General features: G+C 39.2%; 1 protein-coding gene across 1 annotated transcript in view; it reads right to left on the reverse strand.

The window, feature by feature from the left end:
- Nucleotides 1–825: 825 nt before the first annotated feature.
- Nucleotides 826–26,798, reverse strand: part of RP1 (RP1 axonemal microtubule associated) — a 295,171-nt gene continuing 269,198 nt past the window's right edge. The window contains exons 48-58 of the mRNA XM_073329615.1: nucleotides 18,402–18,600; nucleotides 16,838–16,897; nucleotides 16,346–16,524; nucleotides 15,210–15,432; nucleotides 11,364–11,518; nucleotides 11,144–11,219; nucleotides 9,341–9,419; nucleotides 8,844–9,132; nucleotides 6,959–7,037; nucleotides 2,754–2,829; nucleotides 826–880 (exon numbers count right to left, since the gene is read on the reverse strand). Of these exons, the coding sequence (XP_073185716.1) occupies nucleotides 826–880; nucleotides 2,754–2,829; nucleotides 6,959–7,037; nucleotides 8,844–9,132; nucleotides 9,341–9,419; nucleotides 11,144–11,219; nucleotides 11,364–11,518; nucleotides 15,210–15,432; nucleotides 16,346–16,524; nucleotides 16,838–16,897; nucleotides 18,402–18,600 (1,470 nt within the window). The remainder of the gene's footprint in view (nucleotides 881–2,753; nucleotides 2,830–6,958; nucleotides 7,038–8,843; nucleotides 9,133–9,340; nucleotides 9,420–11,143; nucleotides 11,220–11,363; nucleotides 11,519–15,209; nucleotides 15,433–16,345; nucleotides 16,525–16,837; nucleotides 16,898–18,401; nucleotides 18,601–26,798) is intronic.

Below are 26,798 nucleotides of genomic sequence, written 5' to 3' on the forward strand. Positions count from 1 at the left end.
TTCGTAAATAACAACATATTCAGCCATAAATGAATTATTTATTATTATTATTTTGAGCATGTGGCAATTCAGAATTGTGGGAAAGGGAAGGTGTTAAGATTTTTCTCTGACAGCAGTTAAAAGCCAGAAAGAGGATGTAATGACTATTACTAATGACAGCTGATGGAAATTCTCTTGTAGGTTTTTCAGTAGGTAGAGCCTTGGGATCTAAATGTTCCTGGATCAGTATTCTCCAAAAGATTATGCATCAAATGTCAATGGGAGGCCTGCACACACAGGGAGAACTAAATAATGGGTGTGAATTATTCAGTGAAGATAGAGCCAAGAGGTCAATTTTTTCCATGGGTTTAGTATTGTGGAGGTGCAGTAATGGGACACAAAATGCATGGTGGTATGAAAGAGGTGTACGTTTTGTTTAAAAAGTGATGAGAAAATATAAATTTTAATAAATATTGATCCTGAAACAGATTTTACGCAAGTATTAACTATGATTAACACACTTACACAAATCACCAAACAAAAATTGTTTTCCTAAATGCTACTACATATACCACATCCTGTGAATGCATGTATCAAATTCAGAAAACCATGGTGTAGCTCTAAATTTCTGCTTTATTTACAGTTCAATTGTGCAAAACTGTTAAGAATTCCTAGTAGGGTTGCAATGTGTTGTTCACATTAGACCTGTTTAATCTCCACTGATGTTTTTAATCTATTGTTTTGACAGTTCTCCATAATAATTACAGTACCTTCATCATTATAAAATACAAATAAAACAAATCAGCATGAATCTGAAGAAGCAGCATATTCACTGTGAATCCTAGATTATACATAAAGCTGCACTACAGTGCGTCCATCATTTTCATCCTCAGCAAGCCACCTTTAAGGAAAAATATAAAAAACCCTAATTGGTACATTAGGTACAGTATATCTGAAACCCAACAAACAGACAAGGAGTAAGGGCCTGCTTCTGCTCCTTCTGATTTCAATGAGAAATTTGGCATTGACTTTAACAGGAGCAGAAGTGAGCCAAAAGAATAAAAGCACTGTATAGATAAGCTATAAATGGATGATTTCACTGAGTGGCACAAATCTTGGTCATTTTAGATTAAGAAAAAATATTTTAATAGATTATTGTATATCATATCATATTCCTAGGGCTAAGAATGATACTATTTAAATCTGATGCCTCTTTATTGGCCCCCCACCCTGATTTCCACAGTAGCCCAGTTCTTCTCCAATAAAGCCAGTGGAAGCTTTACCACTGACTTCAGTGGAAACCGGACTGGATCCAAAGTTAAAATGTACAGATGAAATACTAATGTTAATACATACTACTTTATAGGTAGCAATTTTTGTCTTCAAAAAGCTTTAAAAATAACTAAGACTTTCAACCCTTCTGTGAAGTATGTTGGATGGGCTAGATTCTCTTGGGTGATCTGGCCCCTTTGTTGCTCTGGTATAGCAAAGGGGCTGGAATTCCCTGGGGGCAAAAAAGGGGTGTTACCAGCTGCTGAGGAGACAATTAATCACCAGTTACTGGTGCAGCTGTGTCAGGGAGTAGAATGAGACTTGGCTGGAGTGCTATTAAGTGCCTTCTAATATTGGCTGGTGTAATGGCCCCTGGGAGCCACAGACGTGACTCTGCTGTAAAATGTCAGGGCCAACGCCAGCCTCAGAATCAGGACACTACAATCAGCCCAGTAGATGATGGACACAGTCAGAACCTGGTCCTATACCTATATACATAATCCATCCATGTTTCTTTAGTACACCCATCACCATGGTATCTTGTTTTATATAAGGAATAACTGGAAAAGAGAGAGTAAGGCTAACCTTTTTACAAGGCTCCACTAATTTTGGATGCTCAACTTGAGACACCTAGGACTTTTTCACAACTACTGTGAACTCACAACTCCAGCCAAAGTCAATGGGAGTTACAGGTGCTCAACACTTCTGATAATTAGACCCTAGAAGTCTGACGCTAAATATCCAAAAGACCAAGACATCTAAAATCACAGGATATGTTGAATTTTTTGGCCTTAGTGACTTGCCCAAGTTCACAGAAGTATTTAGAGTCAGGATCAGAATCGGACTTTCTTGGCTCCCAGACCTGTTTTTGGACCACTACATTATAACCCTCTCTCTAAAACGAGGAAACTTGTCTAATTTTTATACTTCTTTGTTCTGAGACTACATTAAAATGATATTTTGCATCTTAAAAAGGAGGAACACAAACATAAATCTTTACTCGTGTTTGTTTCTGTTGTTTAATTTGAAGCTCTATAAAAATGCTAAGAATTCAGTGTATTGCAGGGAATATCACACTAAAGATATCACTCAGTTATAATTTCAATTCTGAGAAACAAGTGTATGGCTTCAATTTATCTGGCGCATATTTATGAATAGCTGTAAATTACCAGTATGTTCATTAATAGTTAAGGTTTAGGATGGGTTTCTGCTTGTACAGTACTAGTCTTAACCAATCCCTTCACCGCTTTTTCAGATCAACCCCCAAATTAGTTTTATGATTCTCTGTGTGTCCCACTTGCATGAAAAAGTATTCCTTTTAGCTTTAACCTTGTATGGCTAAATAAATCTCATGGCCCCTCTTCTAAACGGATAAATAGACCCTGAAACTGAATGTTTTTAAAAAAAGCAATTGTGAAAATATAAAGTATAGTTTGCAGTATATGTTATTAAGAAAATAGCATTCCAGATAATGAAGACATTTAATGTGTTGGCTTACAGACCTGCTGCAGTTGAAGCAATACACTTCATTTGTAGATGCATCTGTGATTTCTACTTTTTCCAGAAACCAGCCACTTGCTATAGAAGGGAAAAAAGAGAGCAAGCAGACATTTAATGTAACTCAAATGCAAACAAAGTATAGAAAAAAAGTTTCATTTTCCAGTCCTCCTGTGATTCAGCACCATCACATGTATCCAATATAAATAACAAAACTGAAACACAGATAATCCAAGTTATTACCAACTCTTCTTCATTTTTAAAGAACATTCCCTTGATGTTTTTGACAGAAAATAAAAAGGTAAGCTTTGATTACGTCTAAAATCATTTTTTTCAGCACTGAAAGGAGCAGTTAGTAAGTTAAATGAAGCAGAGTGCACAGCCATATGGCACAAATTCTTGAAATTAGATTTTGCTGGTTTTTTCCAGTGTGAAATGTTATCTAAGAACATACTACATGGCTAATGTAGTTTGATCTACATTGGCTGCCAAAGTAATAATAAAAAAAACTGAGAGAATTTATAAGTAGAAACAGTCCTTAAGGAAATACAATGCTCTTAATAAAGCAATGGGAAAACAAGGCTTTTTGGCTGTTTTTTTTTTTCTTTTTAATGAATTTATTTAGATTTGTGCAAACTAACTGGCGAGTATGAATGTTAGGTCCAATTCAGAAAATCACCCTATTCAGGAGAACACTCAAAGATGTGGTTAACTTTAAGCATGTGCATAAGTTCCACTGAAGTCTATGGAACTTCAGTGGAGGCCTATAGCAACAGAAGGCAATTAAGGAGTTCGTGATCTTTGGAGGTGAAGAACTCTACACATCAGACTTTGAACAAACATCTTTCAAGTTTTCATTACGGAAGTTTTCATCTTTAAACAAATTGGTGCCTTTTGGGAATGTTTTGCCAAATTGAGAAATATCTGTGGTCCTGCTCCACAGTTGGCTTATGCCACAGAGCTCCTTGTTTCATTTAATATTACAGTGTGAACACTGTTTTTACTGTAGTGAATACACCATTACTGTCTTGATGTTTGTTCTTTAGAAGTTGGGTTTGACTGTAGAAGTATTTCATGTATGCACTTGGAAGCCAAATAGAAAAAATACTATTATTTGTTGAAATTGTATGTGGGTGTCTCTGTGCATAATTTGTATGTTTTGGGAATAAGATACAATTTTATAATCCTTTAATTTGATTTGCAGAACCATGGACAGGAGTATAAAACAGGACAAAAAATCCTTCACAAAATATTTTACAGCATCTCACCTATTTGCATAAAAAGGTCAAAGCTTGCTAAAGTTTCTTATTGCTCATGAATGGTTATTAACTGATAATTATGTAGAACCTAGGATATAAGGATGCCCACATTCTCAGTCTCCAGTTCCCAAGAGTCACTTATAGAGACAGTGAAGTACTTTTGGTACTCTTCTAATTACATCTTCTGAATTGTTTCATATATCACAGACACTACTCATAAGATCTGACATTTCATGGAAATCTCTGTGACTCATGCACATTATTAGTGATTATTAAAAATATCTCTCTCTCTCTCTCACACACAAACACACACACCCCCTTAACAAACACAAAGGAAGGCCTTGCCGCTGTCCTGAAGAGTTTACAGTCTAGGGCTTTACTGTGACCCAGGGAACTCTAACTGACTTCAGTGAGAGTTCCATGCTTGGGGGGTTTGTTGAATTTGGGCCTATATTAGACAACAATAACAAATGTAAAACAGAACACTGTGTGGCATTTATGTTAAAGGAGAGTGTGGGGGTTACAGATAATGTGTAGCAGAAAGGAAGTGTTCTCTTTGGGGTAGGAACAGTCTTTTTGTTCTGTGTTTGTACAGCGCCTAGCACAATGGGGTCCTGCGCCAGGCCTGGGGCTCCTATACACTATGGTAATATATGTAATAATAATAAACATAAGTGTTGCTTGAAGAGAGTTTTAGGGAGAGATTTGAAGGACAAAGTGAGGGAGTTAGGTGGGATGGCAACACAGCGACTGTTCAGAGCATAGGAGTCAGCACTATTGAATGTGGCGTAAGGACAGAGAGAGGAAAGATAGTCTTGTTGTGGAGGTGCTGGACTGGGATTCAGAAGACGTGGATTCAATTCCTGGCTCTGCTATGGACTTCTGTGTGACCCTCTGTGAATTTCCCAGGACCTTAGTTCCCCATCTGTAAAATGAGGATAATAATCCTTCCTTTCCTTTGCCAGACTTGTCTATTTACACTGAATTATTTAAGAAAGGAATAATTTCTTACTATGTGTGTGTATTCAGCACCGAGCACAATAGTACCCCAAGTTCTGTTGGAGTCGCTAAGCGCCACTGTAACATTATGATTATTCGCAAAAAGAAAAGGAGTACTTGTGGCACCTTAGAGACTAACCAATTTATTTGAGCATGAGCTTTCGTGAGCTACAGCTCACTTCATCGGATGCATGCCGTGGAAACTGCAGCAGACTTTATTTATACACAGAGAATATGAAAAAATACCTCCTCCCACCCCACTGTCCTGCTGGTAATAGCTTATCTAAAGTGATCATCAGGTGGGCCATTTCCAGCACAAATCCAGGTTTTCTGTGAGAAAACCTGGATTTGTGCTGGAAATGGCCCACCTTAATTATGCACATTGTAGGGAGAATGGTCACTTTGGATGAGCTATTACCAGCAGTATAGTGAGTTTGTGTGTGTGGTTTTTGGGAGGGGGGTGAGGGGGTGAGAGAATCTGGATTTGTGCAGGAAATGGCCCAACTTTATTATCATGCACATTGTGTAAAGAGTTGTCACTTTGGATGGGCTATCACCAGCAGGAGAGTGAATTTGTGTGTGGGGGTGGAGGGTGAGAAAACCTGGATTTGTGCTGGAAATGGCCCACCTGATGATCACTTTAGATAAGCTATTACCAACAGGACAGTGGGGTGGGAGGAGGTATTTTTTCATATTCTCTGTGTATAAATAAAGTCTGCTGCAGTTTCCACGGCATGCATCCGATGAAGTGAGCTGTAGCTCACGAAAGCTCATGCTCAAATAAATTGGTTAGTCTCTAAGGTGCCACAAGTACTCCTTTTCTTTTTGCGAATACAGACTAACACGGCTGTTACTCTGAAACCTGTCATTATGATTATTATTATTAATATTAAATAAAAAGGAGTATTAAGATGAAAGGTTGAGGGAGAGAATAAACAGCAGGAGGGGGAGTACTGGGATTTTATTTATTATAGATATTTTAATAGATACTTTCTTTAAAAATTCCAAATTAGCCATCAGCTCACTTTGATGAACAATCACTGCAAAGTTTCTAGGTCATACAGCTTCCAAAAGATAATGATACAGTGTTGTGTGAGTTGTGACAAAGTAAGCAAAAAATTGTCCAACCTTGGAGTCAGCAGGACCTGCCATCATCACAGATTTGTCAGTACTTCCTAGTTATGATAAACTTGTGACCTCTTCTAATGGCCCACGTTGTCAAATAAATGTGAATTTTATTTGGCTTTTTAATTAAAGCATTGGGATCAATATCAATTGATTTTTGTCACATCAGATAGGGGAGTTTTAGCTGAGTGATCTGACCAGAATATCTCAGATTTCTTAGATTCAAGCTATAGGTTGTTCTCTGATTCCAATTTTATATTTCTAGTGTACTTTTTTTTTCACTATGACTGTTAACTAAAACAATATAAGTTCAAGACAGTATATCCTGGGAGTATTACTTCTTTTGCTTTGTTAACGTCTGGTCTTAAGGAATACTAATGTTGCATAGTTAAGTATGGCTTGGTGTTCTCTCTCTGGTGCTACATGTTGTCTTCAATTCAAACTTCTAAACAAACCAATTCTTACAGTCTCTCTCTTTGATTTTTTTAGATAATGCACCAAAATATACAAATGTTTCAATCTAGTCTTTACTTTTAGGGCTCAATCCTGCAGTATTTAGTAGGAGTTTGGGGTGAATAATGACTGCAGGATCAGACCTTGAGAGATGCAGAAGTATGCCAATGTGATAGGTTTCTTTTATAAACCATGGGCTAGATCCTCAGCTAGTGTAAATTAGTGTGACTCCATTGCTACATGGATTTACTCCAGCTAAGGAGCAAGCTCTATATCAGTTGCAATGAGTTTACAGGCATTTCCAAATGTCAGGCAGATCCTTAAAATCTATATTCTGCTTACAAACATATTGAAAACGTATAGAAAGTACTTACCAAATCCTTTCCCATCATGGCCAATTTCAATTGAACGCAGGCTTCCTAACCTTTTTGTTTTAATCCTGAATATGTCAGACTTCAAAATTGAAAAAGAGGCAGCTATTAAAATATAATAAGTCAAAGTCTGTAAAGTAGCATGCTTGCCTAGCTCAGTTTTGAGACCATTCAAATGTAGCCGAATGGAAGAAAACTAGATGGCTGACAATCTAACTGCATTACTACTAATGCAGGTCTTTTGGTATAGGCTTTGTGTTGCTAGTCTTCCTTCAGTTTAACATGAAAGATGTACTACTCAAGTTATATTCGAATGATTCTTACCCTTTTATTGGTTTCCACACACAAGAGAGATGTTTCTGCTTGGTACATTATGAATTGCCAAGCAGATAAAGTAATAAGACCTTTTATTATTTTTGGTTTATGAGACACAAACATGCCTCTGAGAATATAAAGATAAGTGATTTTTATTCTGTTTACTGTCAGACCTCTCAAATGCTCCACATTTTGGTTCAAAATACGTGTTTGTTTCACAGGAAGGAGAAACAGCAACTTTTCCCATTTCGGCATTTCTCCAAGAAATCAAAAGGTGACCCTGGCACCCATCTTCAGGGAATGCAGTTGGATTGCTCCAAGGTTTTCCCTCTATCTGCCCCCATGTCCCAGGGGACCATGAGAAGCTGGTGAATGTTAGAATCTGCTTGCTCCTGCAGATTTAGTTTCTCTATGCTCCTTCTGCCTGCAGCAACCCCTTTTCCCACCTCCACTAACCCTCTGCCCATGGAGGATGCCATATGGGTGAAGATCCACCAGAAGACATTGGCAGGCAGCAGGGCCAGAGCTACTCAGGACAACTGTAAGTGAAGAAGGTCTTGGAATGTTTGGGAGTTCAGCTACAGAGTATGAGATAATGATTTAGGACTCGAGTAAAATACCCAGACTAGACTCAGTCATCACCTGTCAAGAGTCATTAAGGAGAAAATCGGAGGAGGGAAGATAGTCTATTTCCTGTTTCATGGGAAACTCCAAGGCCAAGCGTGATCAGCATGACACCACCAAACAGTTCAAGGTAGCCTTGGGTGGACAACAGGATCTATGCTTATGTGGTATTTGCCAATGTAATGTGTTAAACAAAGGTGGTGGGGGGAGAGAGGAAAGAATATTTTATTCATGTATTTGGTCATGATGCAGATACTTTGTGGCTATGACATGACATGGATTTTCAGCTTACTGTAGCCAAGCACCTGACAATGTCCTGGAGTAGAAGGACATCAGACTCTGACCGGAATGCCTGCTGTCCTTTTATCTGGTTATGTGGCTGCACCACATTTGTGGCTGACAGGACTCTTTACAGTGCCAGCTTCCATGACAAATTTGAATGCTGGAATTTAGTAGGGTAGTATACTTCCACCCAGTATGCAAATGCAAGCACTAGTGTTCCAGGTTTGCACAGAAGCAACACACACACAAACACACTTTGTATTTGCATGATGCCTGTAGAAAAGTGGGTTCATTCAGATGCCACAGCAATGGGCCTAAGAAACAGAAAGGCCCCAGAGGCACTTAGAGTCACTAGAAGTAAGAGATTCTTCACTTCTATTAGAATAGAAGTCCTGGAATAGCTACTTTATCACATGATCATTCTGGTGAGAAGGTTAAAATGTAGGATTGTGTTTGTTTTGGTGGTTTGATGAGATTTTTTTTGGAGACTTTATCAAGGATGTAATATACAATTTCTAGCCAAACACTTAAAGATGGCTGGGCTCATGTCTCATGTAGTGACTTGGAAAACAACAGGAGGCTGCAGTTCCTTAAAAGTCCTGACCATGAATGACCTGTCCAATCTGGAGACAAACACATCATATAACATAGACTCTGCAGTGCTTACCTTTCCTCTTTCAAAAGGATCTTGATGCTGCAGTGGTTTAGTGAGCTGAACTAATTCAGATGAGTCCTCATCCCCAAATAAAATTACATGCACATTGGCATCCGTTCCTGCTCCCTTCTTGTCACCAGTATACACTTTAATTATGTAGTCTACCAGACTTGTCGGAGGGCTTTTTTCCTTATTTAAAGCATGATCTATTTCATTTTTGAGTTTAAGTCCTTCCCTGCTAACAAAAGATACTGGGATCTCTCTCCTTATTTCAGGTTCCTGGGCATCCAGAGAGAACACTCTGCAAGGCAAAACCATATACAGTAAAGTGAAACAGTAGTATATGTTAAGTTAGAAAAATATGAATTTCTATCTGAATGCTAAAGAGAGGCTCTAGCATGGATATTTTTGCTAAATACCCAGCAATTAACATACTATGTAACAAAAGTCGCTTTTGATCAATTGCCTGATTGATGTTTTTAAGATTAGCTTAAAAAGACCTAGCTTACTCATTCACTTCAAATATGTAGACAGGTTCTTGTTTTAGTGCTTCCTTCAAATGTAAAGTTTTAACATCCAGTTTGCAGTCTACAAACAGAAAAAATAAAATTAAGATACTCAATTGTACAGCCAGGATTTATGTGGAATCTGGCAATGATATAGTTACAGTATTCTTATTATACTAAAAAATATAGTTTCTTGGTCAATCAAAATACAACTAAAGTGCCCGCTTCACAAGTTTTGCACCATTATAGCTTCCCCTATTGAAATGCTCTAATTGCAGGATTTCCATTCTAAAGGTCAACTTTCAAGTTTAGGGCAAGATTGTTCTCTGATCCTAGGCAGATTTGAAAAAGCATCAGGCCCTCCTCATCCCCTGGATAGGCCATGCAGGTCTGACTCTGAGCATGACTGGGTGGTGATGGGGGAGCAAGAGCTGTGCATCTGATACTCTCCCTGCACGTAGTGGTTGAGGAGAGCTCCCTCGTATAACAGCTAGAGGTATTGGCCAGACAGGAAGGGTGAAATGAGCTGCATCCCAAAAAGGGATGTTGCAACTTACTTCCCACCCAGCACGAAAGGGGAGAAGAGGAAGGATTGAACTCTGAGTCACAATTCCTTCCCACTGCAGCTACATAATGCCCATTATTCAGGCTGAGTTTATTGGCTCTATTTAGCTTTTAATGATTAAAATATGTTTTCCTCCCTTTGCCCTAGCTCGGTAAACTAGGAATCCCAACAGCTTTAATGATCTTAATAAGGCCACTAAGCACTTAGTCCATGGATGATTTTATAAACATCGTCCAAGGAAGATGATAAACTTGAGGGACCAATTTGACCACCCTTACTCATGGCAGTTATTACTTTACTACATGAGTAGTCCCTCTGAAATCAGTGATACTACTATAAATCAGTAAGGGTGGCAGAATCTGGTCATACTTAAGCTTGACACTGCCTCTCTGAAGTGTGTATTACAGCACACATTTAACTGATGAGAGATTTCAATCCTTTTGTGCAAGATCACAGTGGCTGTCAGGAATAAAACCCAAGAGTCCACACAGACAGTTTACTCATTAACTTCTAGACAGTCTGACTCCTTCAAAATGAAAAATAAATTAGACAGATAATTATGAAAAATAAAGTCTCCCCAGAATCTTGCATTGCCAAACAGTATTTTCAGACATGCTTGGAAAAACCTTCTTTCTCTTGTTTTGCCTGTCACCCTTTGACACAGTTTTAGTGGACACATTCAGTGATTTAGAACAGTCAGTCCCACGGATGCTCTGAGCTGTTCAACAACTTTTATTATTGAGATGAAATGCAAAACAGAAGTGTTGAACCAAAAAGTAGTTCACTGCATTAGTAATCATTAATAATACCTTGCTCTGAACCCCAGTGAGTGGTCAGCAGAGCTGGGAATATAAATAAAAAGTACTGAATCCTTGTACTAACCTTTAGACAGACAGTGCTCCCCTCCCTATATTTTCATGAGCTATATTTAATATTTTCCTAAATAATTTACTGGGATAACAGAGAATTTGCTTCATTTTCTTTTCTTGGGAAAGGAAATAGTTTACTTCCTTGATGCAATCAACTATGTGGTCTTTAATTCCTTGGATTTTAGCTAGTCAAGACCTAGATCTTTGCCATGTCAGATTAGAACCTAATAATAGCCAGAAGAAATCATTATGGACCTGATCTCACAGTCTGTGCACAGTAACCCATTACCTTAAATAGGAGTTTTGCCTGTGCAAAGACTGCAGGATCAGGCTCTTTGGGGATATCAGTTGTATCTGGCAAAAGTAACTTACTTGTTTTGCTGCTGATGGAGAGGACAACTTTATGCAGTTCTCCCAGGTCAACAGCATCCATTTGAGCTGTAAATGACTGCAAAAAACATTATCCAATGATACAATCATAAGATATATTCAATACACTATGTTATAAAGGAAGAAAAGAAACAAAGATTACAAATAGAATATAAATGAATGAACTTAAGGAGAAATTTTCCATAACTTTGAAAGGAAATACCTCATTGTCCTCTCCTTGCTGGAGATTCTGCAATGGCCAGCCAAGGATTCTGTCTCCTGTGTCACCATTGATTCCACACACACACACAGTCACAAGTACTACATTCCTCTTGTTCAAAACATTGCTGGAAAACACTGTTACATGATATGTAATCACTGCAAGATCAAAAGGAGAGACATCCTGTCACTACCACAAAACAACTTTCCATAGGTATTTAACATTGCAGCAACGTACAGTCTGCTGAAATAAGACAATTCAAAAATTGATAGAGATAACAAAATAGTGAAGCAATCAAACTGTTTCCAGTTTTTTTCTTAATGTTATTCTGCAACTCCCTTTGACAAACATTAGCAATTGTCATAAATCCACAAATGAATGGTCTGCAACTTTTGGTTAAAACAGTAGACCCCATGAGTTTAATTTGCCTTTTCACATGGTTAAGGACAACACCCACATTCTGGAATGAATAAATAGCTCCTTTTTACCTGGGAAATACATAACGAGTAAAAAAAAGTCAATGAGATTCAGGCTCCTAAGTCACTTGGGCACTTTCGAAATTTTGACTGAATGTGGTTTGGGCCTTGGATATAGTCAGCATGGACAGTACCTGAGTACATTTTAAACTGTTTGAAGTTTATGGACCAGATTCTCAACTGGTGTAAATTAACAAAGGTCCATTGAAATCAAAGTGGCTATGTCAAGTTACACCAGCTGAGGATCTGGCCCTATCCATTTACATTTTCTTAACAGAACTAAATTATCTTAAAGTACTGGATATTCAACTCTCTTCAACTTTCAATCACATTGTTTGCTGCTGCTCCTGCACTACTGGAGAAGCAGATGCATCTTGTTCTTCCAAAAAGCTTTTGTAGTTTCGGGGTAATAGCTCAGACTCATCAACCCCCTTCAGCCTGCTGGCACAGAGTGGCCACCTACATCCTTTGAAAGGCAAAGAAGCTATCCAGGTTCAGGATGACCAGAAAGCATGTTGTTTCCACTGACAGTCTCTATGTCTAGTGAACACTAAAACGTGCAGGGTTCACTATATGAACCAAACTTTGCACAGGTCACACAGACCTAGCTTCACACCTGGTATACAGGGGCCATCTTTAGTGGTGAGGAAGTAGCTCTTGTTCCATGCCGAATGGATAGCAGCATCCCCTCAGAAGACTATATCAGTGGTGTAGGATTTCATAATCCCATTTTATAACATGTATCCCTTTTAACAATACAACATATAATTTAAACAATTTGAAATAACTGTAATATCTTCAAAGTTTAGTTGATCTGATGCTATACTTATGGTTCCAGAACTGTCATTTATCCTCATTAGTTATACTATAGTCAAAACAATATTAATTGGATTAATTAATTACTTAATTAGCAATGTGACAATTAGCCACTTTTTTTTTTTCGGGTGCAGGAATACCTGTGTACTTCCCCATCTCACCCACAGACCAAAGTGGTGGGAGGAGCACAGCTGGGTTTAAAATGGAAACCAAGAGTTGATGTTAACTATGGAGCTGAACCAACCACTTAGTCATCAGATCTGTTATTCAGGCAGGAAGGAAGGGAGAGCAAGAGACACAAAGAACGTATGCAATAGGGAGGGAGGAGCATGAGCAGCCTTCTAAGGGGAGCAATGTGAGCAAAAAACCTGACCTCAAGACTGAGCTTGATACATTTATGGAGGGAATGGTATGATGAGAGTGCCTACAATGGCATACGGCCGATCTGCAACTGCTAGTAGCAAATATCCCCAATGGCTGCTGAAGGGACACAAGATGGGGAGGGCTCTGAGTCACTATAGAGAATTCTTGCCTGGTGTCTGGCTGTTGGGTCTTTCCCACATGCTCATGGTCCAACTGACTGCCACATTTGGGGTCAGGAAGGAATTTTCCCCTGGGTCAGATGATCAGAGACCCTGGGGTTATTTTTGCCTTTGTCTGCAGCATGGAGCATGGGTCACTTGCAGTTTTAAATTAGTGTAAATGGTGGATTCTCTGTAACTTGAAGTCTTTAAATCATGATTTGAAGATATCAGTACCTCAGCCAGAGGTCAGACTAAGTGATCATGATGGTCCCTTCTGGCCTTAAAGTTTATGAGTCTATGATTTAAAAATATGGCAGAGATGCAGGGCTGTTTTGCACAATAAATTCTGTATAACTTTGTGCATCAAGGATCACTTTGAACTCCACATGTGCTACCTGTTGTGGAGCTGTTTAAAGCACTCTTGGACATAAAAAGGGAAAGACTTGGGGGGAAATGTGCCTCATGCTATACGGCCTTTCTGCTCCACTGTGATTACAAAATATATTTACAAATCCCTCCTTGCAGATTTCCGAGGCATATGCAGAAACAGATAAATACAAATGTGATGCAGTCCTTACCTGGAGAGTTATCAAACAATATGTTCTCAAAAGAGAGTAGTAAATATTATATACACACATAGAACATACACTATTTTATATAATAGTAATAATATACCTTTTATGACACATCAGAAGGGCTCAACGTGCTTTACAAAGGAGGTTAGTGTCATTATGTTACAGATGGGGAAACTGAGGCACTGAGCAGTGACATGAGTTGCCCAAGGTCACCCAGCACACCAGAGGCAGAGCTGGGAACAGAACCAAAGTCTCCAAAGTCCCACTCCAGTGCTCTCTACTCATAATTCCACACTGCCTGACTGTGTGTGTATATACACTTGTGTGTTTTAGCAATTAGTCTCTTCCATGAGGCACACCTGAGTGCCTAGATATTTTTAATAACCATTTGGATTCTGTGTATAAAAGGTGAAAACAATAGACCTTATTCTGCATTCCTGCAGAGAGCTCTGAGAAGTATGAATTCTGATTCCCAATTCTGGCATTTAAGCATTTAGTGCTAGACAAAGCATTCAAGAAAAAGAACATGATCATACTGAGATTACTCACTTAAAGTTAGGCGTGCCTCTGAGCACCTTGCTGAATCATGGGCATAAGGGCGAATAAGGTCAATGGAAGGACTAGCACTGAATTCAATAGGCTTTGGACCAGGTTCTTAGTGAGTGGACTCAGTGTCCACACTCAAATGAATGGATGCTCTTCTGAGTAAGAACTAAACACAAACTGATTAAATATTAAATAAAAAAAATTATTTGGCCTGTTTTGCCAAGGGTATATTCTGATAAATACTAAATCTGAGGAAGAGCTCTGTGTAGTTCAAAAGGTTACCAATAAAAGTTAGTTCTATAAAAGATACTACATCACTTACCTTGTGTCTCTCGTATCCTGGGACCTACAACAACACTGCAAACATTTGATTTTGTGTCATTTGGGATTGTACAGATACTTACTATCTCACTTGTAAAAATATGAAAGAGTGAAAAGACTGTTTCAGATTAAAAGATCCCTTCTGCTTTGCTAAAACAAAGATGGTGTCTATAAGACAAATTTTGAGCTAATTTTTAACAAGCATAATTATCTGGACTGTACAAGCATAAGAAAAATAAAATCACTTGTTCGAAGGTGAGCTATAATAAGTAGTGTTGTTAGCACCACCAGCAGCAGAACAAACAGAGGAGAAACAAAGAAAGGAACATTTCCTAATGCTGTTCTATATGACTCACAACGTTCATAGACAATAAATAAAAATATATTTCCACTGCATACTTTATAGTACAGAAATTAAGAGAAGTGAATAATATTTTCCCTAACAGATATATTTTGAATTCTGATCTAGATTTTATTAAATGTTAAATGAAGACAATAAAATATCCTGCTTTGATAAAGATTTCGGTTGTATTATTAGAACTTGTTAACCTTCTGGACCATTCTACCTCTTTAATATAGATTTATACCTACCAGAAAGTGCTGCTTTTAATGGCCACTCTACAGGGAGCTCAATCCATCTGTCTCCATTAAGAGAAGAAGAAAGTGTTTTATTTATAGAGAGACTAAAGGTATCCAGGGTTGCTGTGTTCTGCATTTTAAAGTGATGAAGAGACAACTGGGATGTGTTATTTCCCAAACTCTGAAGCCCAAATCTCACTTTATAAAGCATCCCTAGGTCAGATGGGAAATGTACCTAGGGAGTAACAAAACAAAAAGTTAACATCCAGAATGATAAAAAAAATCATTTTTTCAAAAGCTCTCAGCATTGGCTTAATTCTGCTCCCACTGAAGTCAACGGCAAAACTCCCAGTAAGTTCAAAGGCAGCGGAGATCAGACAACAGCGAGTGCTTTCCGAAATCCCATATTTATCCTTTAGTATTAGGGTGACCATACATCCCGTTTTGGCCAGGACAGTCTCTTTTTTAAGCCCTGTCCTGACTTTTTTGGCAAATGGGACAAATGCCCACTTTTGTCAAAAAAGTGGGGTGTGGTGTGGAGGAACATGCTGGGGGGTGGTGTGGGGATGGGGGAGCGGAGATGCCAGCCCCATGCAGGGGGGAGGTTGGGCTGGAGGTCGGAGGAGGAAGGGTTCCACTGCATGTGGGATCGGCAGGGTTAGAGTGATCAGTGGCAGTTGGGGGCACCTTTGGCGAGTAGCTGGGGCCAGCTCCATGAGGGAGCCATCAGGCAAGCAGCTGGGGCCAGCCCCATGCGGGGGTACTTGGGGCTGGCCCCGCACGGTGTCTCATTTTTCCTTTGGGAAATATGGTCACCCTATTTAGTGGTGTTCCTTATATGCTAATAAGAAATCAGTCCAGACTCAAATTCAAATTACATACTGTACTGTCTATTAAATGTAAATGTTTAATGTTAATACAAATTGCTTGGATATGCATAATTAATTCTGAGTAATTGTTGACAAAGAATATGCTTTATAACCATGAGCTATGAGAGTACAAAAGAAACACAAATTAATTATGGTATTCAAGTTAAAGGTCAAATTCTGCTCTTCTTGAATACCCAAAGGGATGTCAAATTGTTCTCTATTTTAAAGCAATTTCAGAAGAGATGCTAAAAAGGTAAGGAAATGTATATATATTATTACATCAGATGTTACTTGATCCTCAGCTTGATGGCCCACTTTATTTGCCATGGAAATTGGGTTTGACTTGCCATTGCTTCCATAAAAAACCATGATCAATTTAGAAATATTCTTCACTGACTTTTCAAATTCTTCTGTTGTTTCTTCACAGAGTTTTGTGAAATAAATTCTCCATGTGCCTTCTGAACAAATGAAATAAGGAACATGATGAAGGAAAGACAGATTATAAATGTTTTTCCTTTCATATGTTCACCAACAGAGCCAAAATAAAATTTACAAACAGGTACATTTATTTTCATTTTAATTGGGTATCAAAATTATTTAGCCGTACTTTGACCAACTAATAATGCACGTATATTTTTATTTCTTAATATTACACAGAGGATAACATTGCCAGCACTGGTAAACATAATTACAAGTTTGTGATGAAAAAGCTCCCATATAATCATTTTTAAATTGGTGAATACAATATTGGGTCTGGGGCATCAGATCTACCTGATTTCATTTGCTGTTTTTTTAACGGCAAGACAGCTGTGCTCCTCCTCTCCTGAATTTCTAGTTGAAAGAAGATTGAAAACCAAATTAATGCTTTTGTAAAACAGTGTCTAAATTATAATGAATGTCTGTATTCATCTATGATGAAGCAGTTGACTGAGCACTGTTTTAGTTAGATTAAAGATTTGACTAGGAAGAGTGCAATGAGATTTTCTACTTCATCTTCTTTTATATACTGTTCCGTATAATGAACTGGGCCAAAACCAAACACAATATTATGAATGGTTGTGATCCAGACAATTTTTTTTCATTTTTAAATAATTCATACTTTGTTTATACAAATTCTGCTACCAGTGATTTGGGTGTGTCTGCACAGATCAGATATTTTTAAAGTTGATCTAACAGACTAATTCTGCTCCCACTGAAATCAACTCTCACTAACATCAGTGGGAATGGATCAGATCATAAGTCATTAATTAGAGATAAAGGCCTGAACCAAAGCTCACTGAAGTCAATGGAAAGCCTCCTACTGATGTCAATAGGCTTTGGATCAGACATAAAATATTTTCTTCTGTGAAACCAAGGAAAGACATTTGTGTTCCTATAGAAGTTCAACAATATCCATTCTTTGACTCCATTTATAACATTATGCAATCTTGAAGATACTAAATTATTCCTTATTATATTTTGCCAAGAATGTTTCAATTTTTTTTTCAGAGCAAAAGTTCAAGCAGCTCACGTATTATTGGCTGTTATAAAGGTAACATTTTGTTTCCTTTTATTTCTAGAATCAGAAGGCTGGAGGATTAGGGATGATCCAACAAAGGAAATATATTGTCATGGTACTCTGTTACAACAAATTAATAATAGCCTTTGGGCCAAATTCTGCTATGGCCAATGCAGCTGTGGTGCCTGTTGTGGCTTCTGCTAGAGTACTGTTGTCAGCGGGGACAAGATATTTCATTGTAGACTAAGGGACCATTTATGGAGTGTACTTTACTGCTTTTCTGAACAGGAGCATAATATGACTGAACCTGTCTCTGGCTAGAGACATGCTCTCTACACCCATATTCTATATCGTGAAAATGTGCTCTCTGTTAGACAGCCATCTTGAATACTACAGAGACATTCTCCTCTACTACTTGAATGCAGTGGGGACAACTATATAACCCTATCCTTCTTGCTTGGCAAAACAGCAGAGGGCAGGATTTAAACATCATGCGAATGTAGGCAGCGACCTTTAAAAACATTATCCTGTCATAAGGGACAAAATATAACTGGTACTTGGGGAGACAGCAAGTTACAGAGAGTGGACCGGATTTTGTTCTCATTTGCCTCAATATAAATCTGGACTAACAGAGGAGAAATTAGCATCCTGTAAAACACTGGATTATCAAACAGTATTAAAACTGAACAGTTTCAGAGATTGTCGTTCTTGCTTAATTACAATGAGATACTAAAGTATCTGATACTATGACTTGTTATGGGAAGAGAAAGTGTAACTGCATTTGGCAGTTTTGAATTAGTTTCTTAGTAAATAATATATTTATAAAATAATATTTACCTGTAGCTTTTAGAGCTACTGAGGCAGATTTTTTCCCATCTTTTAGCCATGTTTGAGCCATAAACAGTGTCTTTGTCCCAGCAAATGTTGGTTCGTGCACAATAATCTTCTCCAGCTGCCAGTCACAGCCTTTTCCTTTATCTACAACCAACTCCTGCAGAGACCCAACATCTACTGCTTCCACCCGGAAAACATCCACCTGAAACAAGCAAAGTCAACAAATAAGCGAGTATGGAACCAGAGGCACCAATGTGAAATACACTGAAACAGAACAGCGAGTCAGGCGAAAGTGAGAGGAGACTGAGGCACAGCATCTTCAGGCTAATTCAGTAAAATACAAACCGAATCTGAGATGACAGGGCTTAAAAAAGCCAAACTTGTGCAAGGAGCAAGAGCACCATGTGTGTTTTGTCTAATCTACTGTGTGCCCACAAGGGCGGGGGGGAAGTGGGGGGAGAGATACCAGCGAAAGGATGACACTCAGGCCTGAGAATAGTAAACGGTGCTTTATTGAAGGAAGAACTTACGGTCCAATCTGCGCGGGGAGCCCCTAGGATGCGTGGAGGGGCTGCAGGGGACTCTGGCTGTTCGGGACAGCTGACCAGGCAGGACTCTGCCGGGGGGGGGTCCTCTGCGGTGTTATATTCTTCGTGCTTATCTCGGGGTTACATGGGGTCAACAGCTGGTTACATTCTTACATATATAATTTATGCTTGTGATATAACCTGACTTGTTTACAGGCAAAAAATATGCTGAGCTATGCTACAGTATCTTTTGGCAGGGTCTGCCGGATAAAGTTCACTGAAACTGCCTGCATCCTCTGCTTACATCCAGTCACGTACTCAGTCCACCACTTAGCTCCTCGCCAATCTTCTGCAACCCCCTTGCCCCTGCATACTGCTAAAACACCTCCGCTTTCCCAGGCACATCATTCGGATGCCTAATATTGCTCACGGCTAAGATTTTCTCCTCAAACCTCTAACAATATTTTCTAGAGGTGCAATTTAAAAAAATGTCTAGCTGTGGGCAAAACACACCCCAAGATTCACAGTGTGGAGAAGAAAAGGTAGGGCTGGGGGATAGGAGTAGTGGAAATAAACGCCTTTGGGGTGGGGTTATCTTACCCAGGGAGGAAAGTATATTCAGCTTGTAGTAACTGGTGTTCTTTGAGATGTATTGCCCCTATCTGTGGCGCACTATTAGGTTGTGCATACGCTCTATGCGATCAGGACTGAGGAATTTTTCTTAGTAGCGTGCATTTGGTCCACATATGCATCCCTCTCTCCTCGTGCTCACACTCACGGAGTAAAGGGGGCTGCCAGACCTCCATCATTTCAGTTCCTTTTTCTCGACTAGGCCACACTAAGGGAACCGAGGCAGTGGGAAATGAGGATGGGTAGTGCACTAGACATAGGGATAATACATCTTAAACAACTTTACTTACTACAAAAAGTGCAACCTTTCCCTCTTCTTCAAGTGCTCATCCCCATGTGTAGTGCACTTCAAATGATTCACAAGCAGCGTCCGTCCTGAGGAGGGGGGTGCCTGGAATTCTATATCACTACAGATTGCAGAACTGCCCTGCCCAGGGAAGCATAGAAGCCATCTGCATGTACCAGGGCATAGCATCTGGTGAAGATGTGCATGAAGCCTCAGGTTGCTGCTCTGCAGAAGTTAACGATAAGTACATTCTTAAAGGAGGCTGATGAACTGGGTGGTTTCCCTAGTCACAGTCCAGCCCCACTCTCATGAACTTCTCCATGAGGAATCTTCTGAGCCAAAACTCTCTCAACTGCTTGGTCCTCCTCAGGAATGATCTGCTGATATTGCACCCGGAAGGGGCATAGTCTTACCCAGGCAGTACAAATAGGCCTCATGATCATTCACTACCATGAAGGGCTTCTGACAGTCCACGCAGCTCTTGAAGCCAGGGATCACTGGCATGCTCTTCTTGCTGCCAGTGGAGAACACAGGGCAGGAGAAATGGGGACTGCTCTCCTACCCCAAAGGGGGGGATGAGGAACCAAGCCCTAACAATCTGTCCCAATAAGTTAGACCAAAGTAACTACAACTAACTAAATTTTTAACTATTTACAGAGAAAGGGCAAAGAAGTTACTACAGATACTGAGTGTCTGTTCCAGACCACGAGAGGTAAGAAGGAACTGAAATGGTGGTGGTCCAGCAGCCCTTTTATAAACCTTGGTGTGGAGCACAAGGAGAGCAGTGGCCCATGGGTGGACCAAATGGTCACTGCTAAGAAAAATTCTCTGGTCCTGGGCATATGGATCGCATGCACAACCTCAAGTGCACTACACAGAGAGACAAGCACTTGAAGAAGAATAAATGTACCAAACAGCCACACTTCGAGACTTTCTCTATAGAAACTGTGCAAGAGGAGTGGGAGTTGGTGAGCTCATCATCACTGGATGATGGTTTCTTGGCCAACACATATTCAGAAGGCTGTTGATTCTGAGGGAGTTATTCATAAACTCAGAGCCAAATGAACCTTGGTGTCCCCTGTTATGCATTATTAATTAAGAGAGGCATATAACAAATTTCATTTGGCAAATGACTCACTTCCCTCATTACTTTCAAACCTTTGTTTATGGGACAAGACCAAATTTATAAAATATATGTTGAAAAATACAGCCCTGATCTTGGAAACACTTATGCACATGCTTAACAGTGAGCATATGTGTAGTCCCATTGAAATTACACGCGGAAGTGTTTGCAGGATCAGAGGCTGCAATTTAAAGGAAAAAGTCTTCAATATGCTGAAGAACTCAGCAACTCTTCCATTATTGTCTCAGGGAAATATAAACTAATGATTTATGACATTCATTTCCAAATCACCATTTTTTCTGAAAAGCTTTATATCTTTAGGCTGCCTTAGTCAACCTGTCTGAATACACTGAAGTTCATTTTGGGTTAGTCATCATATTCCATAATTTCTCTATCCCCTTGTGGTCAGACGTGGCCACTCTGTAATGCGCCCCACCGGCTGAGTGTGGTGCTTCCGGAGCTCCTTGCCTCAGTTTCCTTCCCCAAGGTGGGTCTCCTCAGCTCTCCACACATTGAATTGTGTGTGGTGTTTGCTTGAGATGTGGCATAGACCTCCAGCCAAGTCATAGACAAACTTAATTCCTTCCAGGGTAGTAAAAAGTCCCCCCCAAAGTCCCAAGAAACAAAAAAGGTTCTTCTGCCCTTTGGGGACTTCTCTTCAGCCTATCACCTAGGTCTTGTTCCCCGCCCCTTTCTGTACTTCCTGTGCGAGTCTTTCTGGCTCTGGGATAGAGCGGCAGCCCTGAGGCTAGTTCCACTGGAGTACTATTTTCAGCCCCTTCTGAGCTCTGTTCCTTACCTCCTTCCCTGCCCCAGTATAAAACAGGGGGCTCACAAAGCTGGCTTTCCTGGAGTACCCAGCCCTCTGCAGGCACTGGCTCAGGGCTTTCCACAAGAGCCTACTCACTGCCCACTCCCAGACTGTCCTCACACCACTTTTTTATAAGGCCCAAGTGTCCATTAAGCTCCCTCCCAGATCCCTTAGCCCTGTCCCTCCAGCTGGTAAGCAGCTAATTTTTTATGGCAGAGGTGTGGATGGACCCATCTCTCCTTAAATGGGCCAGTCACCCTGTGACATCCCTTTAATCCTGATGCACTTGTCTTAAAATATTCAGAATCTCAGGAATCCAGGGATGGTTAGATCAGCAAGAAATTCAAACACTTAAACTGTGGGTTGAGCAATTAATACCTAGAGCTGTGAGAGCTGGAGTAAACTCACATCATGGACAAGAGCACATTTTACCTTTAGGTATACTTTTGAAAGCTTGAGTGACAAAATAAGCTTAAGTATAGTAAAAAAAAAAAAAGAATTAAAAGTGAGAACAAAATGGCCAGCAACTATCGTTGTTAGGGGTGAATGATCACCTTGCTGGAGACAAGGTGGGTGACTAGGTAATATTTTTTACAGGACAAACTTCTGTTAGTGACAGAGTCAAACTTCTGAGTTCCTCAGAGCTCTTCTTCGGGTCTTGGCAATTAGCTCAAAAGCTTGACTCTTGCATCCACAGAAGCTAGTCTAACAAAAGTTATTACCTCACCCACTTTGTCCCCCTTATATCCCGAGTCCAACTCAGCTACAACAACACTGCAAACAACAATATGCTGGAGACAATTTTATCCGGAAGATTTAATCCAGTTTTTTGTTCATGACCATGATTGACATTAAAGGACATTTTAAAGAAATAAGTCACTATCCACAATTGTTCAGCAAATGTTTTATGTGGATTCATTTAATCTATGGATTGCTCATGACTTGTTCACTGAGACTGTCCCTTTGGATACTCAATTGTGAGACTTGTCTCCTATGCCACGTGGTGTTGTTTCTGTTCCTTAATTTATGAACAGGAAATAGGATGGGCTGACTTACTGGAGATTTGATTCTTCCATGAAGAAAGTGAGGGACAAAGAGCACGCAGGAGATAGGGAATTTTAGGAATTTTTAAACTTTTTCTTTTAGTTTTTTCCCAGAAAAAAAGTACACTGTAGTTAAGTACATAATTGAAACTCAGACCCGAATGGAGAAAAGTTGTGTTAACCACTGAAAACTAGACATTGTCTATTGAGCAGAACGTGCATTCATTTTTTATCAGCACATTCACACCATGCAATTGTGCGTACATGAATAATTCCACTTAACATCAAAAATTAAATTTGGAGAAATGAAGTCTTAACTGAAGGTTGAGTAGCCCTGAATTAAGGTACAAGAGCTAACTCTATACATCCTCTAAGACCCAGAATAGCTCCTCCAGCAAAACCAGGAAAGACCAGAATTGAAAGTCCTGATATTGTTCAGATAAAAAAAAAAGTAAGCAGCGAAGAGAAGAATGCCTTCAAAAACAAGCAAGCAAGCAAGCAAGCAACCATTTCAGGCCTTCTTTTATCCATTGTAAAAAAGCAAAAGAGAATGCAAGCCCAATTTTTGTGAAATCCTTTGCAGATCACCTTTAAGTGCTGCTGTGTTGGTCTAGAATTCAAATTTTAAACTTTGTAACCTGAGTTAACTTCACCCAGCGCTCCTCAATGTCAGCCCTCGAAGCTTGATTACTGTTTGTAGTAGTAGCAATAGCTGTTGCAACAGCAGCAACAGCTTTTGACAAAATAGTCTCTGTGTAATGTTTACCTTTATAAATGCCAATCATTTCATATTCTCCGTAGTTCAGACTTGATGGTTGGTTAGTGACAACATTCCCAACAGAACTGAAAGTGGCAAGTCAAGGCACACCATATGCTTAATTTCAAAAATGTGCATGCACAGTGATTTCCCATCTTCTTAATGTTACTCATTTAAATAGGCTTTCACTAAAGAAGAAGCTGGGAGCATCTAAAGGAGGAATGTTTTCTGCTGAGATTTGCAAATCCATTGATTTGAGGCATGATTATTCTGATTTCACTTGTTCAATCTGGAGGAGCTTCACTGAAGTCAGAGTTTTACTAGTTTGAGACACGTTGAAATCAGGCCCTTACATTCTGAATCTCAGTGACTGTGAAATACTCGTACACGCAGGAAACTCACAAGAAGGATTTGTTCTTGCTAATCCCTCACTTTTCAGATTCTCACTGATTTGTACAATGTTTTCTTTTAGAATCTGATTTTTATTCATCCCCAGAAGATCCAGACATTATCTTTCCCAAACTCAGAGTTGTTTTGGGTTCAACTTTCATCCAAAGTTACCTTAAGATGTTTCTCTCCCAGTATACAAAAAAATCAAAACCCTTTAAAGTGAAAATTAGCGGCTTCTGCATCCCTATCAGTATCTCAGTTCATCTGTCTGCAACAAGATAAGAGGAAAAAAAGAGAACCCTGAACCCTTTGCTTAATTTGACAGACACTGAATCTTTTTTTAAAACAAGATTTTTCTCATGATAAAAACAACAATAATGTTTCAGAAGGAATCATGGCACATTACAATAAGTGGTAGTAATTGCAATCCAACTACATTATAAAAGCATTTGGCCCAGGATTTAAGTAAAATGAATTTACTATAATGAACAACTACTACAGATCCTCAGATTTCCAATATCTTTAATGCCATAATTAATTCCAGCATTTTGCCTTTCATACCTACAGATTATGTTACACAAAAGAGAAAAGAACAGAACTGAAAGAAAATAGAACACAGGTGTCAAAGGGAGCATGAAGGTCAGGCTCAAATGAATACAGTCCCCTACAAAGTCATTCAGTTTGTGCTTGCATCTGCAAGACTAGGAGACTGTATGTGGCCTCCCCCTTCATCTGTCTCAAAATCTAGTGCCAGGCCAACTATGGAGTTTGAGTTATCCAGGATCTGAAAAGAACTAGTAATGAAATATATCAGCAATGGTACGTGTATTTGTGGCGAGAATAGTGGGGGAAGGTTTCTGATTAAACAAGAACATGCAGCAGGTCCCATTCAGGGCCATGAGGAGGAGACATTTTTATTACTCAGGAGGCTGACATTATTGACTAGAGCTGGCTGGAATCTGGAATTCCCATTCCACAGAAAACTCTGAAATTTAAAAAAAATATATGTTGTTCCAAAACAGAACGAAAATGGGAAAGTGCGGAATTTCCCACAGAACAGGAATTCCAACATTTCAGTGAAATGACATTTCATTTAGACTTTTTCAAAATGTTTCCAAAGCTTTCTCAAGCTGCTCAGAGCCTGAGTAGTTTGCCACACAGGGACCTGGGGACTTCTAGGCTTCTGAGGAGCCTGGGACCCTGAAGACCTGGGAGACCAGGGTGCCAAGGAGTTATGAGCCTGAAAGCTTGGGAGCTGGGCCTCCAAAGCCAGTCAGTTGCTGAATTTTCCTGGCAGGCAGGGTTCCATCAGAAACATGCTTGTTTCCATTAGAATTTAGTCAAAATTGATACATGCCTGCAGAATGTTTTGAGCTAACAAATCATCATTTTCCATTGAAAAAAACATTCCTTAACTCATTCTTAACATCAGATGGCTTTGGAACATGAGCAGTAAGCAGCTTACTAGAATCTGTGGTTCAAGAAATTCTTTAAATTACCTAAACACCAATTCTAGGCATCTGGATAACAAACAAGAGGAATTGGAATTGCTCATTTATGAGCACAAATTTGTTCTAGTTGGTATTACTGAAACCTGGTGGGAAAATTCTTATAACTGGGATGTTAAAATCCCTGGTAGAAAGGACAGAGTGGGTAAAAGTGACACTCTATGTCAAAAATGGCATTACCTGTTTCTGAGTCACAACTCAGAAACAAATGATCTTGAATGCTTATGTATAAAGGTCCTAACAGATAAAGCACAGAATAGGGTGCTAGATGGTGTCTGCTATAGAACACCAAATCACATGAGAGAACAGGAAGACACACACCTATTTATAATGTGTAGGGGGAAAAAGTTCATGTGAGACTTCAATTTGAGTGACATAAGCTGTAAGTCTCAAGCTGTCAGTATTAAAACATTCTGGGAATTTCTAAAATTTAACTGTGACAAACATCTAACTCAAAAAGTGTTGCATCTAACATGGGGGGACTCTATATTGGACCTTGTCTTGATCATAGAACTAAACATTAGTGGTTGCTTAGGTGTTAGTAATCAGGACTTGATTACATTTATTATGTGAGAACACAAAGTACAAACCAATAATAGCCGTACTTGGTACATTTCAGGGGCCAATTTCACAACACTGAAAACAATTATGAGCCAAATCAGCTGGGAGAAAGAATTTAAATAGAAAAATGTGAATGATAATTGAGACCTATTTAAGAACATTCTACTAGATGCCCCAAAAGCCACAATAAAAAAAGAGGGATTCACTGCTTAAAAGACCAGCCTGACTTAGAAGGGCAGTGAAATCAGTTATAAATAATACTATTACATATATATAACAAATGGAAAAAAGGGGAAGTTGATAGCAATTAATATACATTAGAAGCTAGGAACTGTAGAGAATTAATAAAGGAAGCAAAAGGACACAAGGAGAAACACGTGGCCAGAAGAGTTAAGTACAATAGAAAGGATTTTTAAAGTATGTTGGGAACACAAGGAATCCTAACAACAGTATTGGTCCATTACAAAACAGAAATGGTAGAATTGTCAATAATAGGGCAGAAAAGACAAACATGTTCAATAAATATTTCTGTTCTGTTTTTGGGAAAAAGGCAGATGGTGCCATCAGATCATTTTGATGGAATACTTTCCATTTCAACAGTAACTCAGGAGGATATTAAACAGCAGCTACTAAAATTAGACTTTTTAAAATCAGGACATATGGATATCTTGCATCCAAAAGTTTTAAAAGAACTGGGCAAGGTGCTTTCTGCACCATTAATGTTGACTTTTTTCCATTATATCTTGTAACTTGGGAAAGTTCCA

Source organism: Lepidochelys kempii, chromosome 2 (genome assembly GCF_965140265.1).
Source record: "Lepidochelys kempii isolate rLepKem1 chromosome 2, rLepKem1.hap2, whole genome shotgun sequence".
NCBI lineage: Eukaryota > Metazoa > Chordata > Testudines > Cheloniidae > Lepidochelys > Lepidochelys kempii.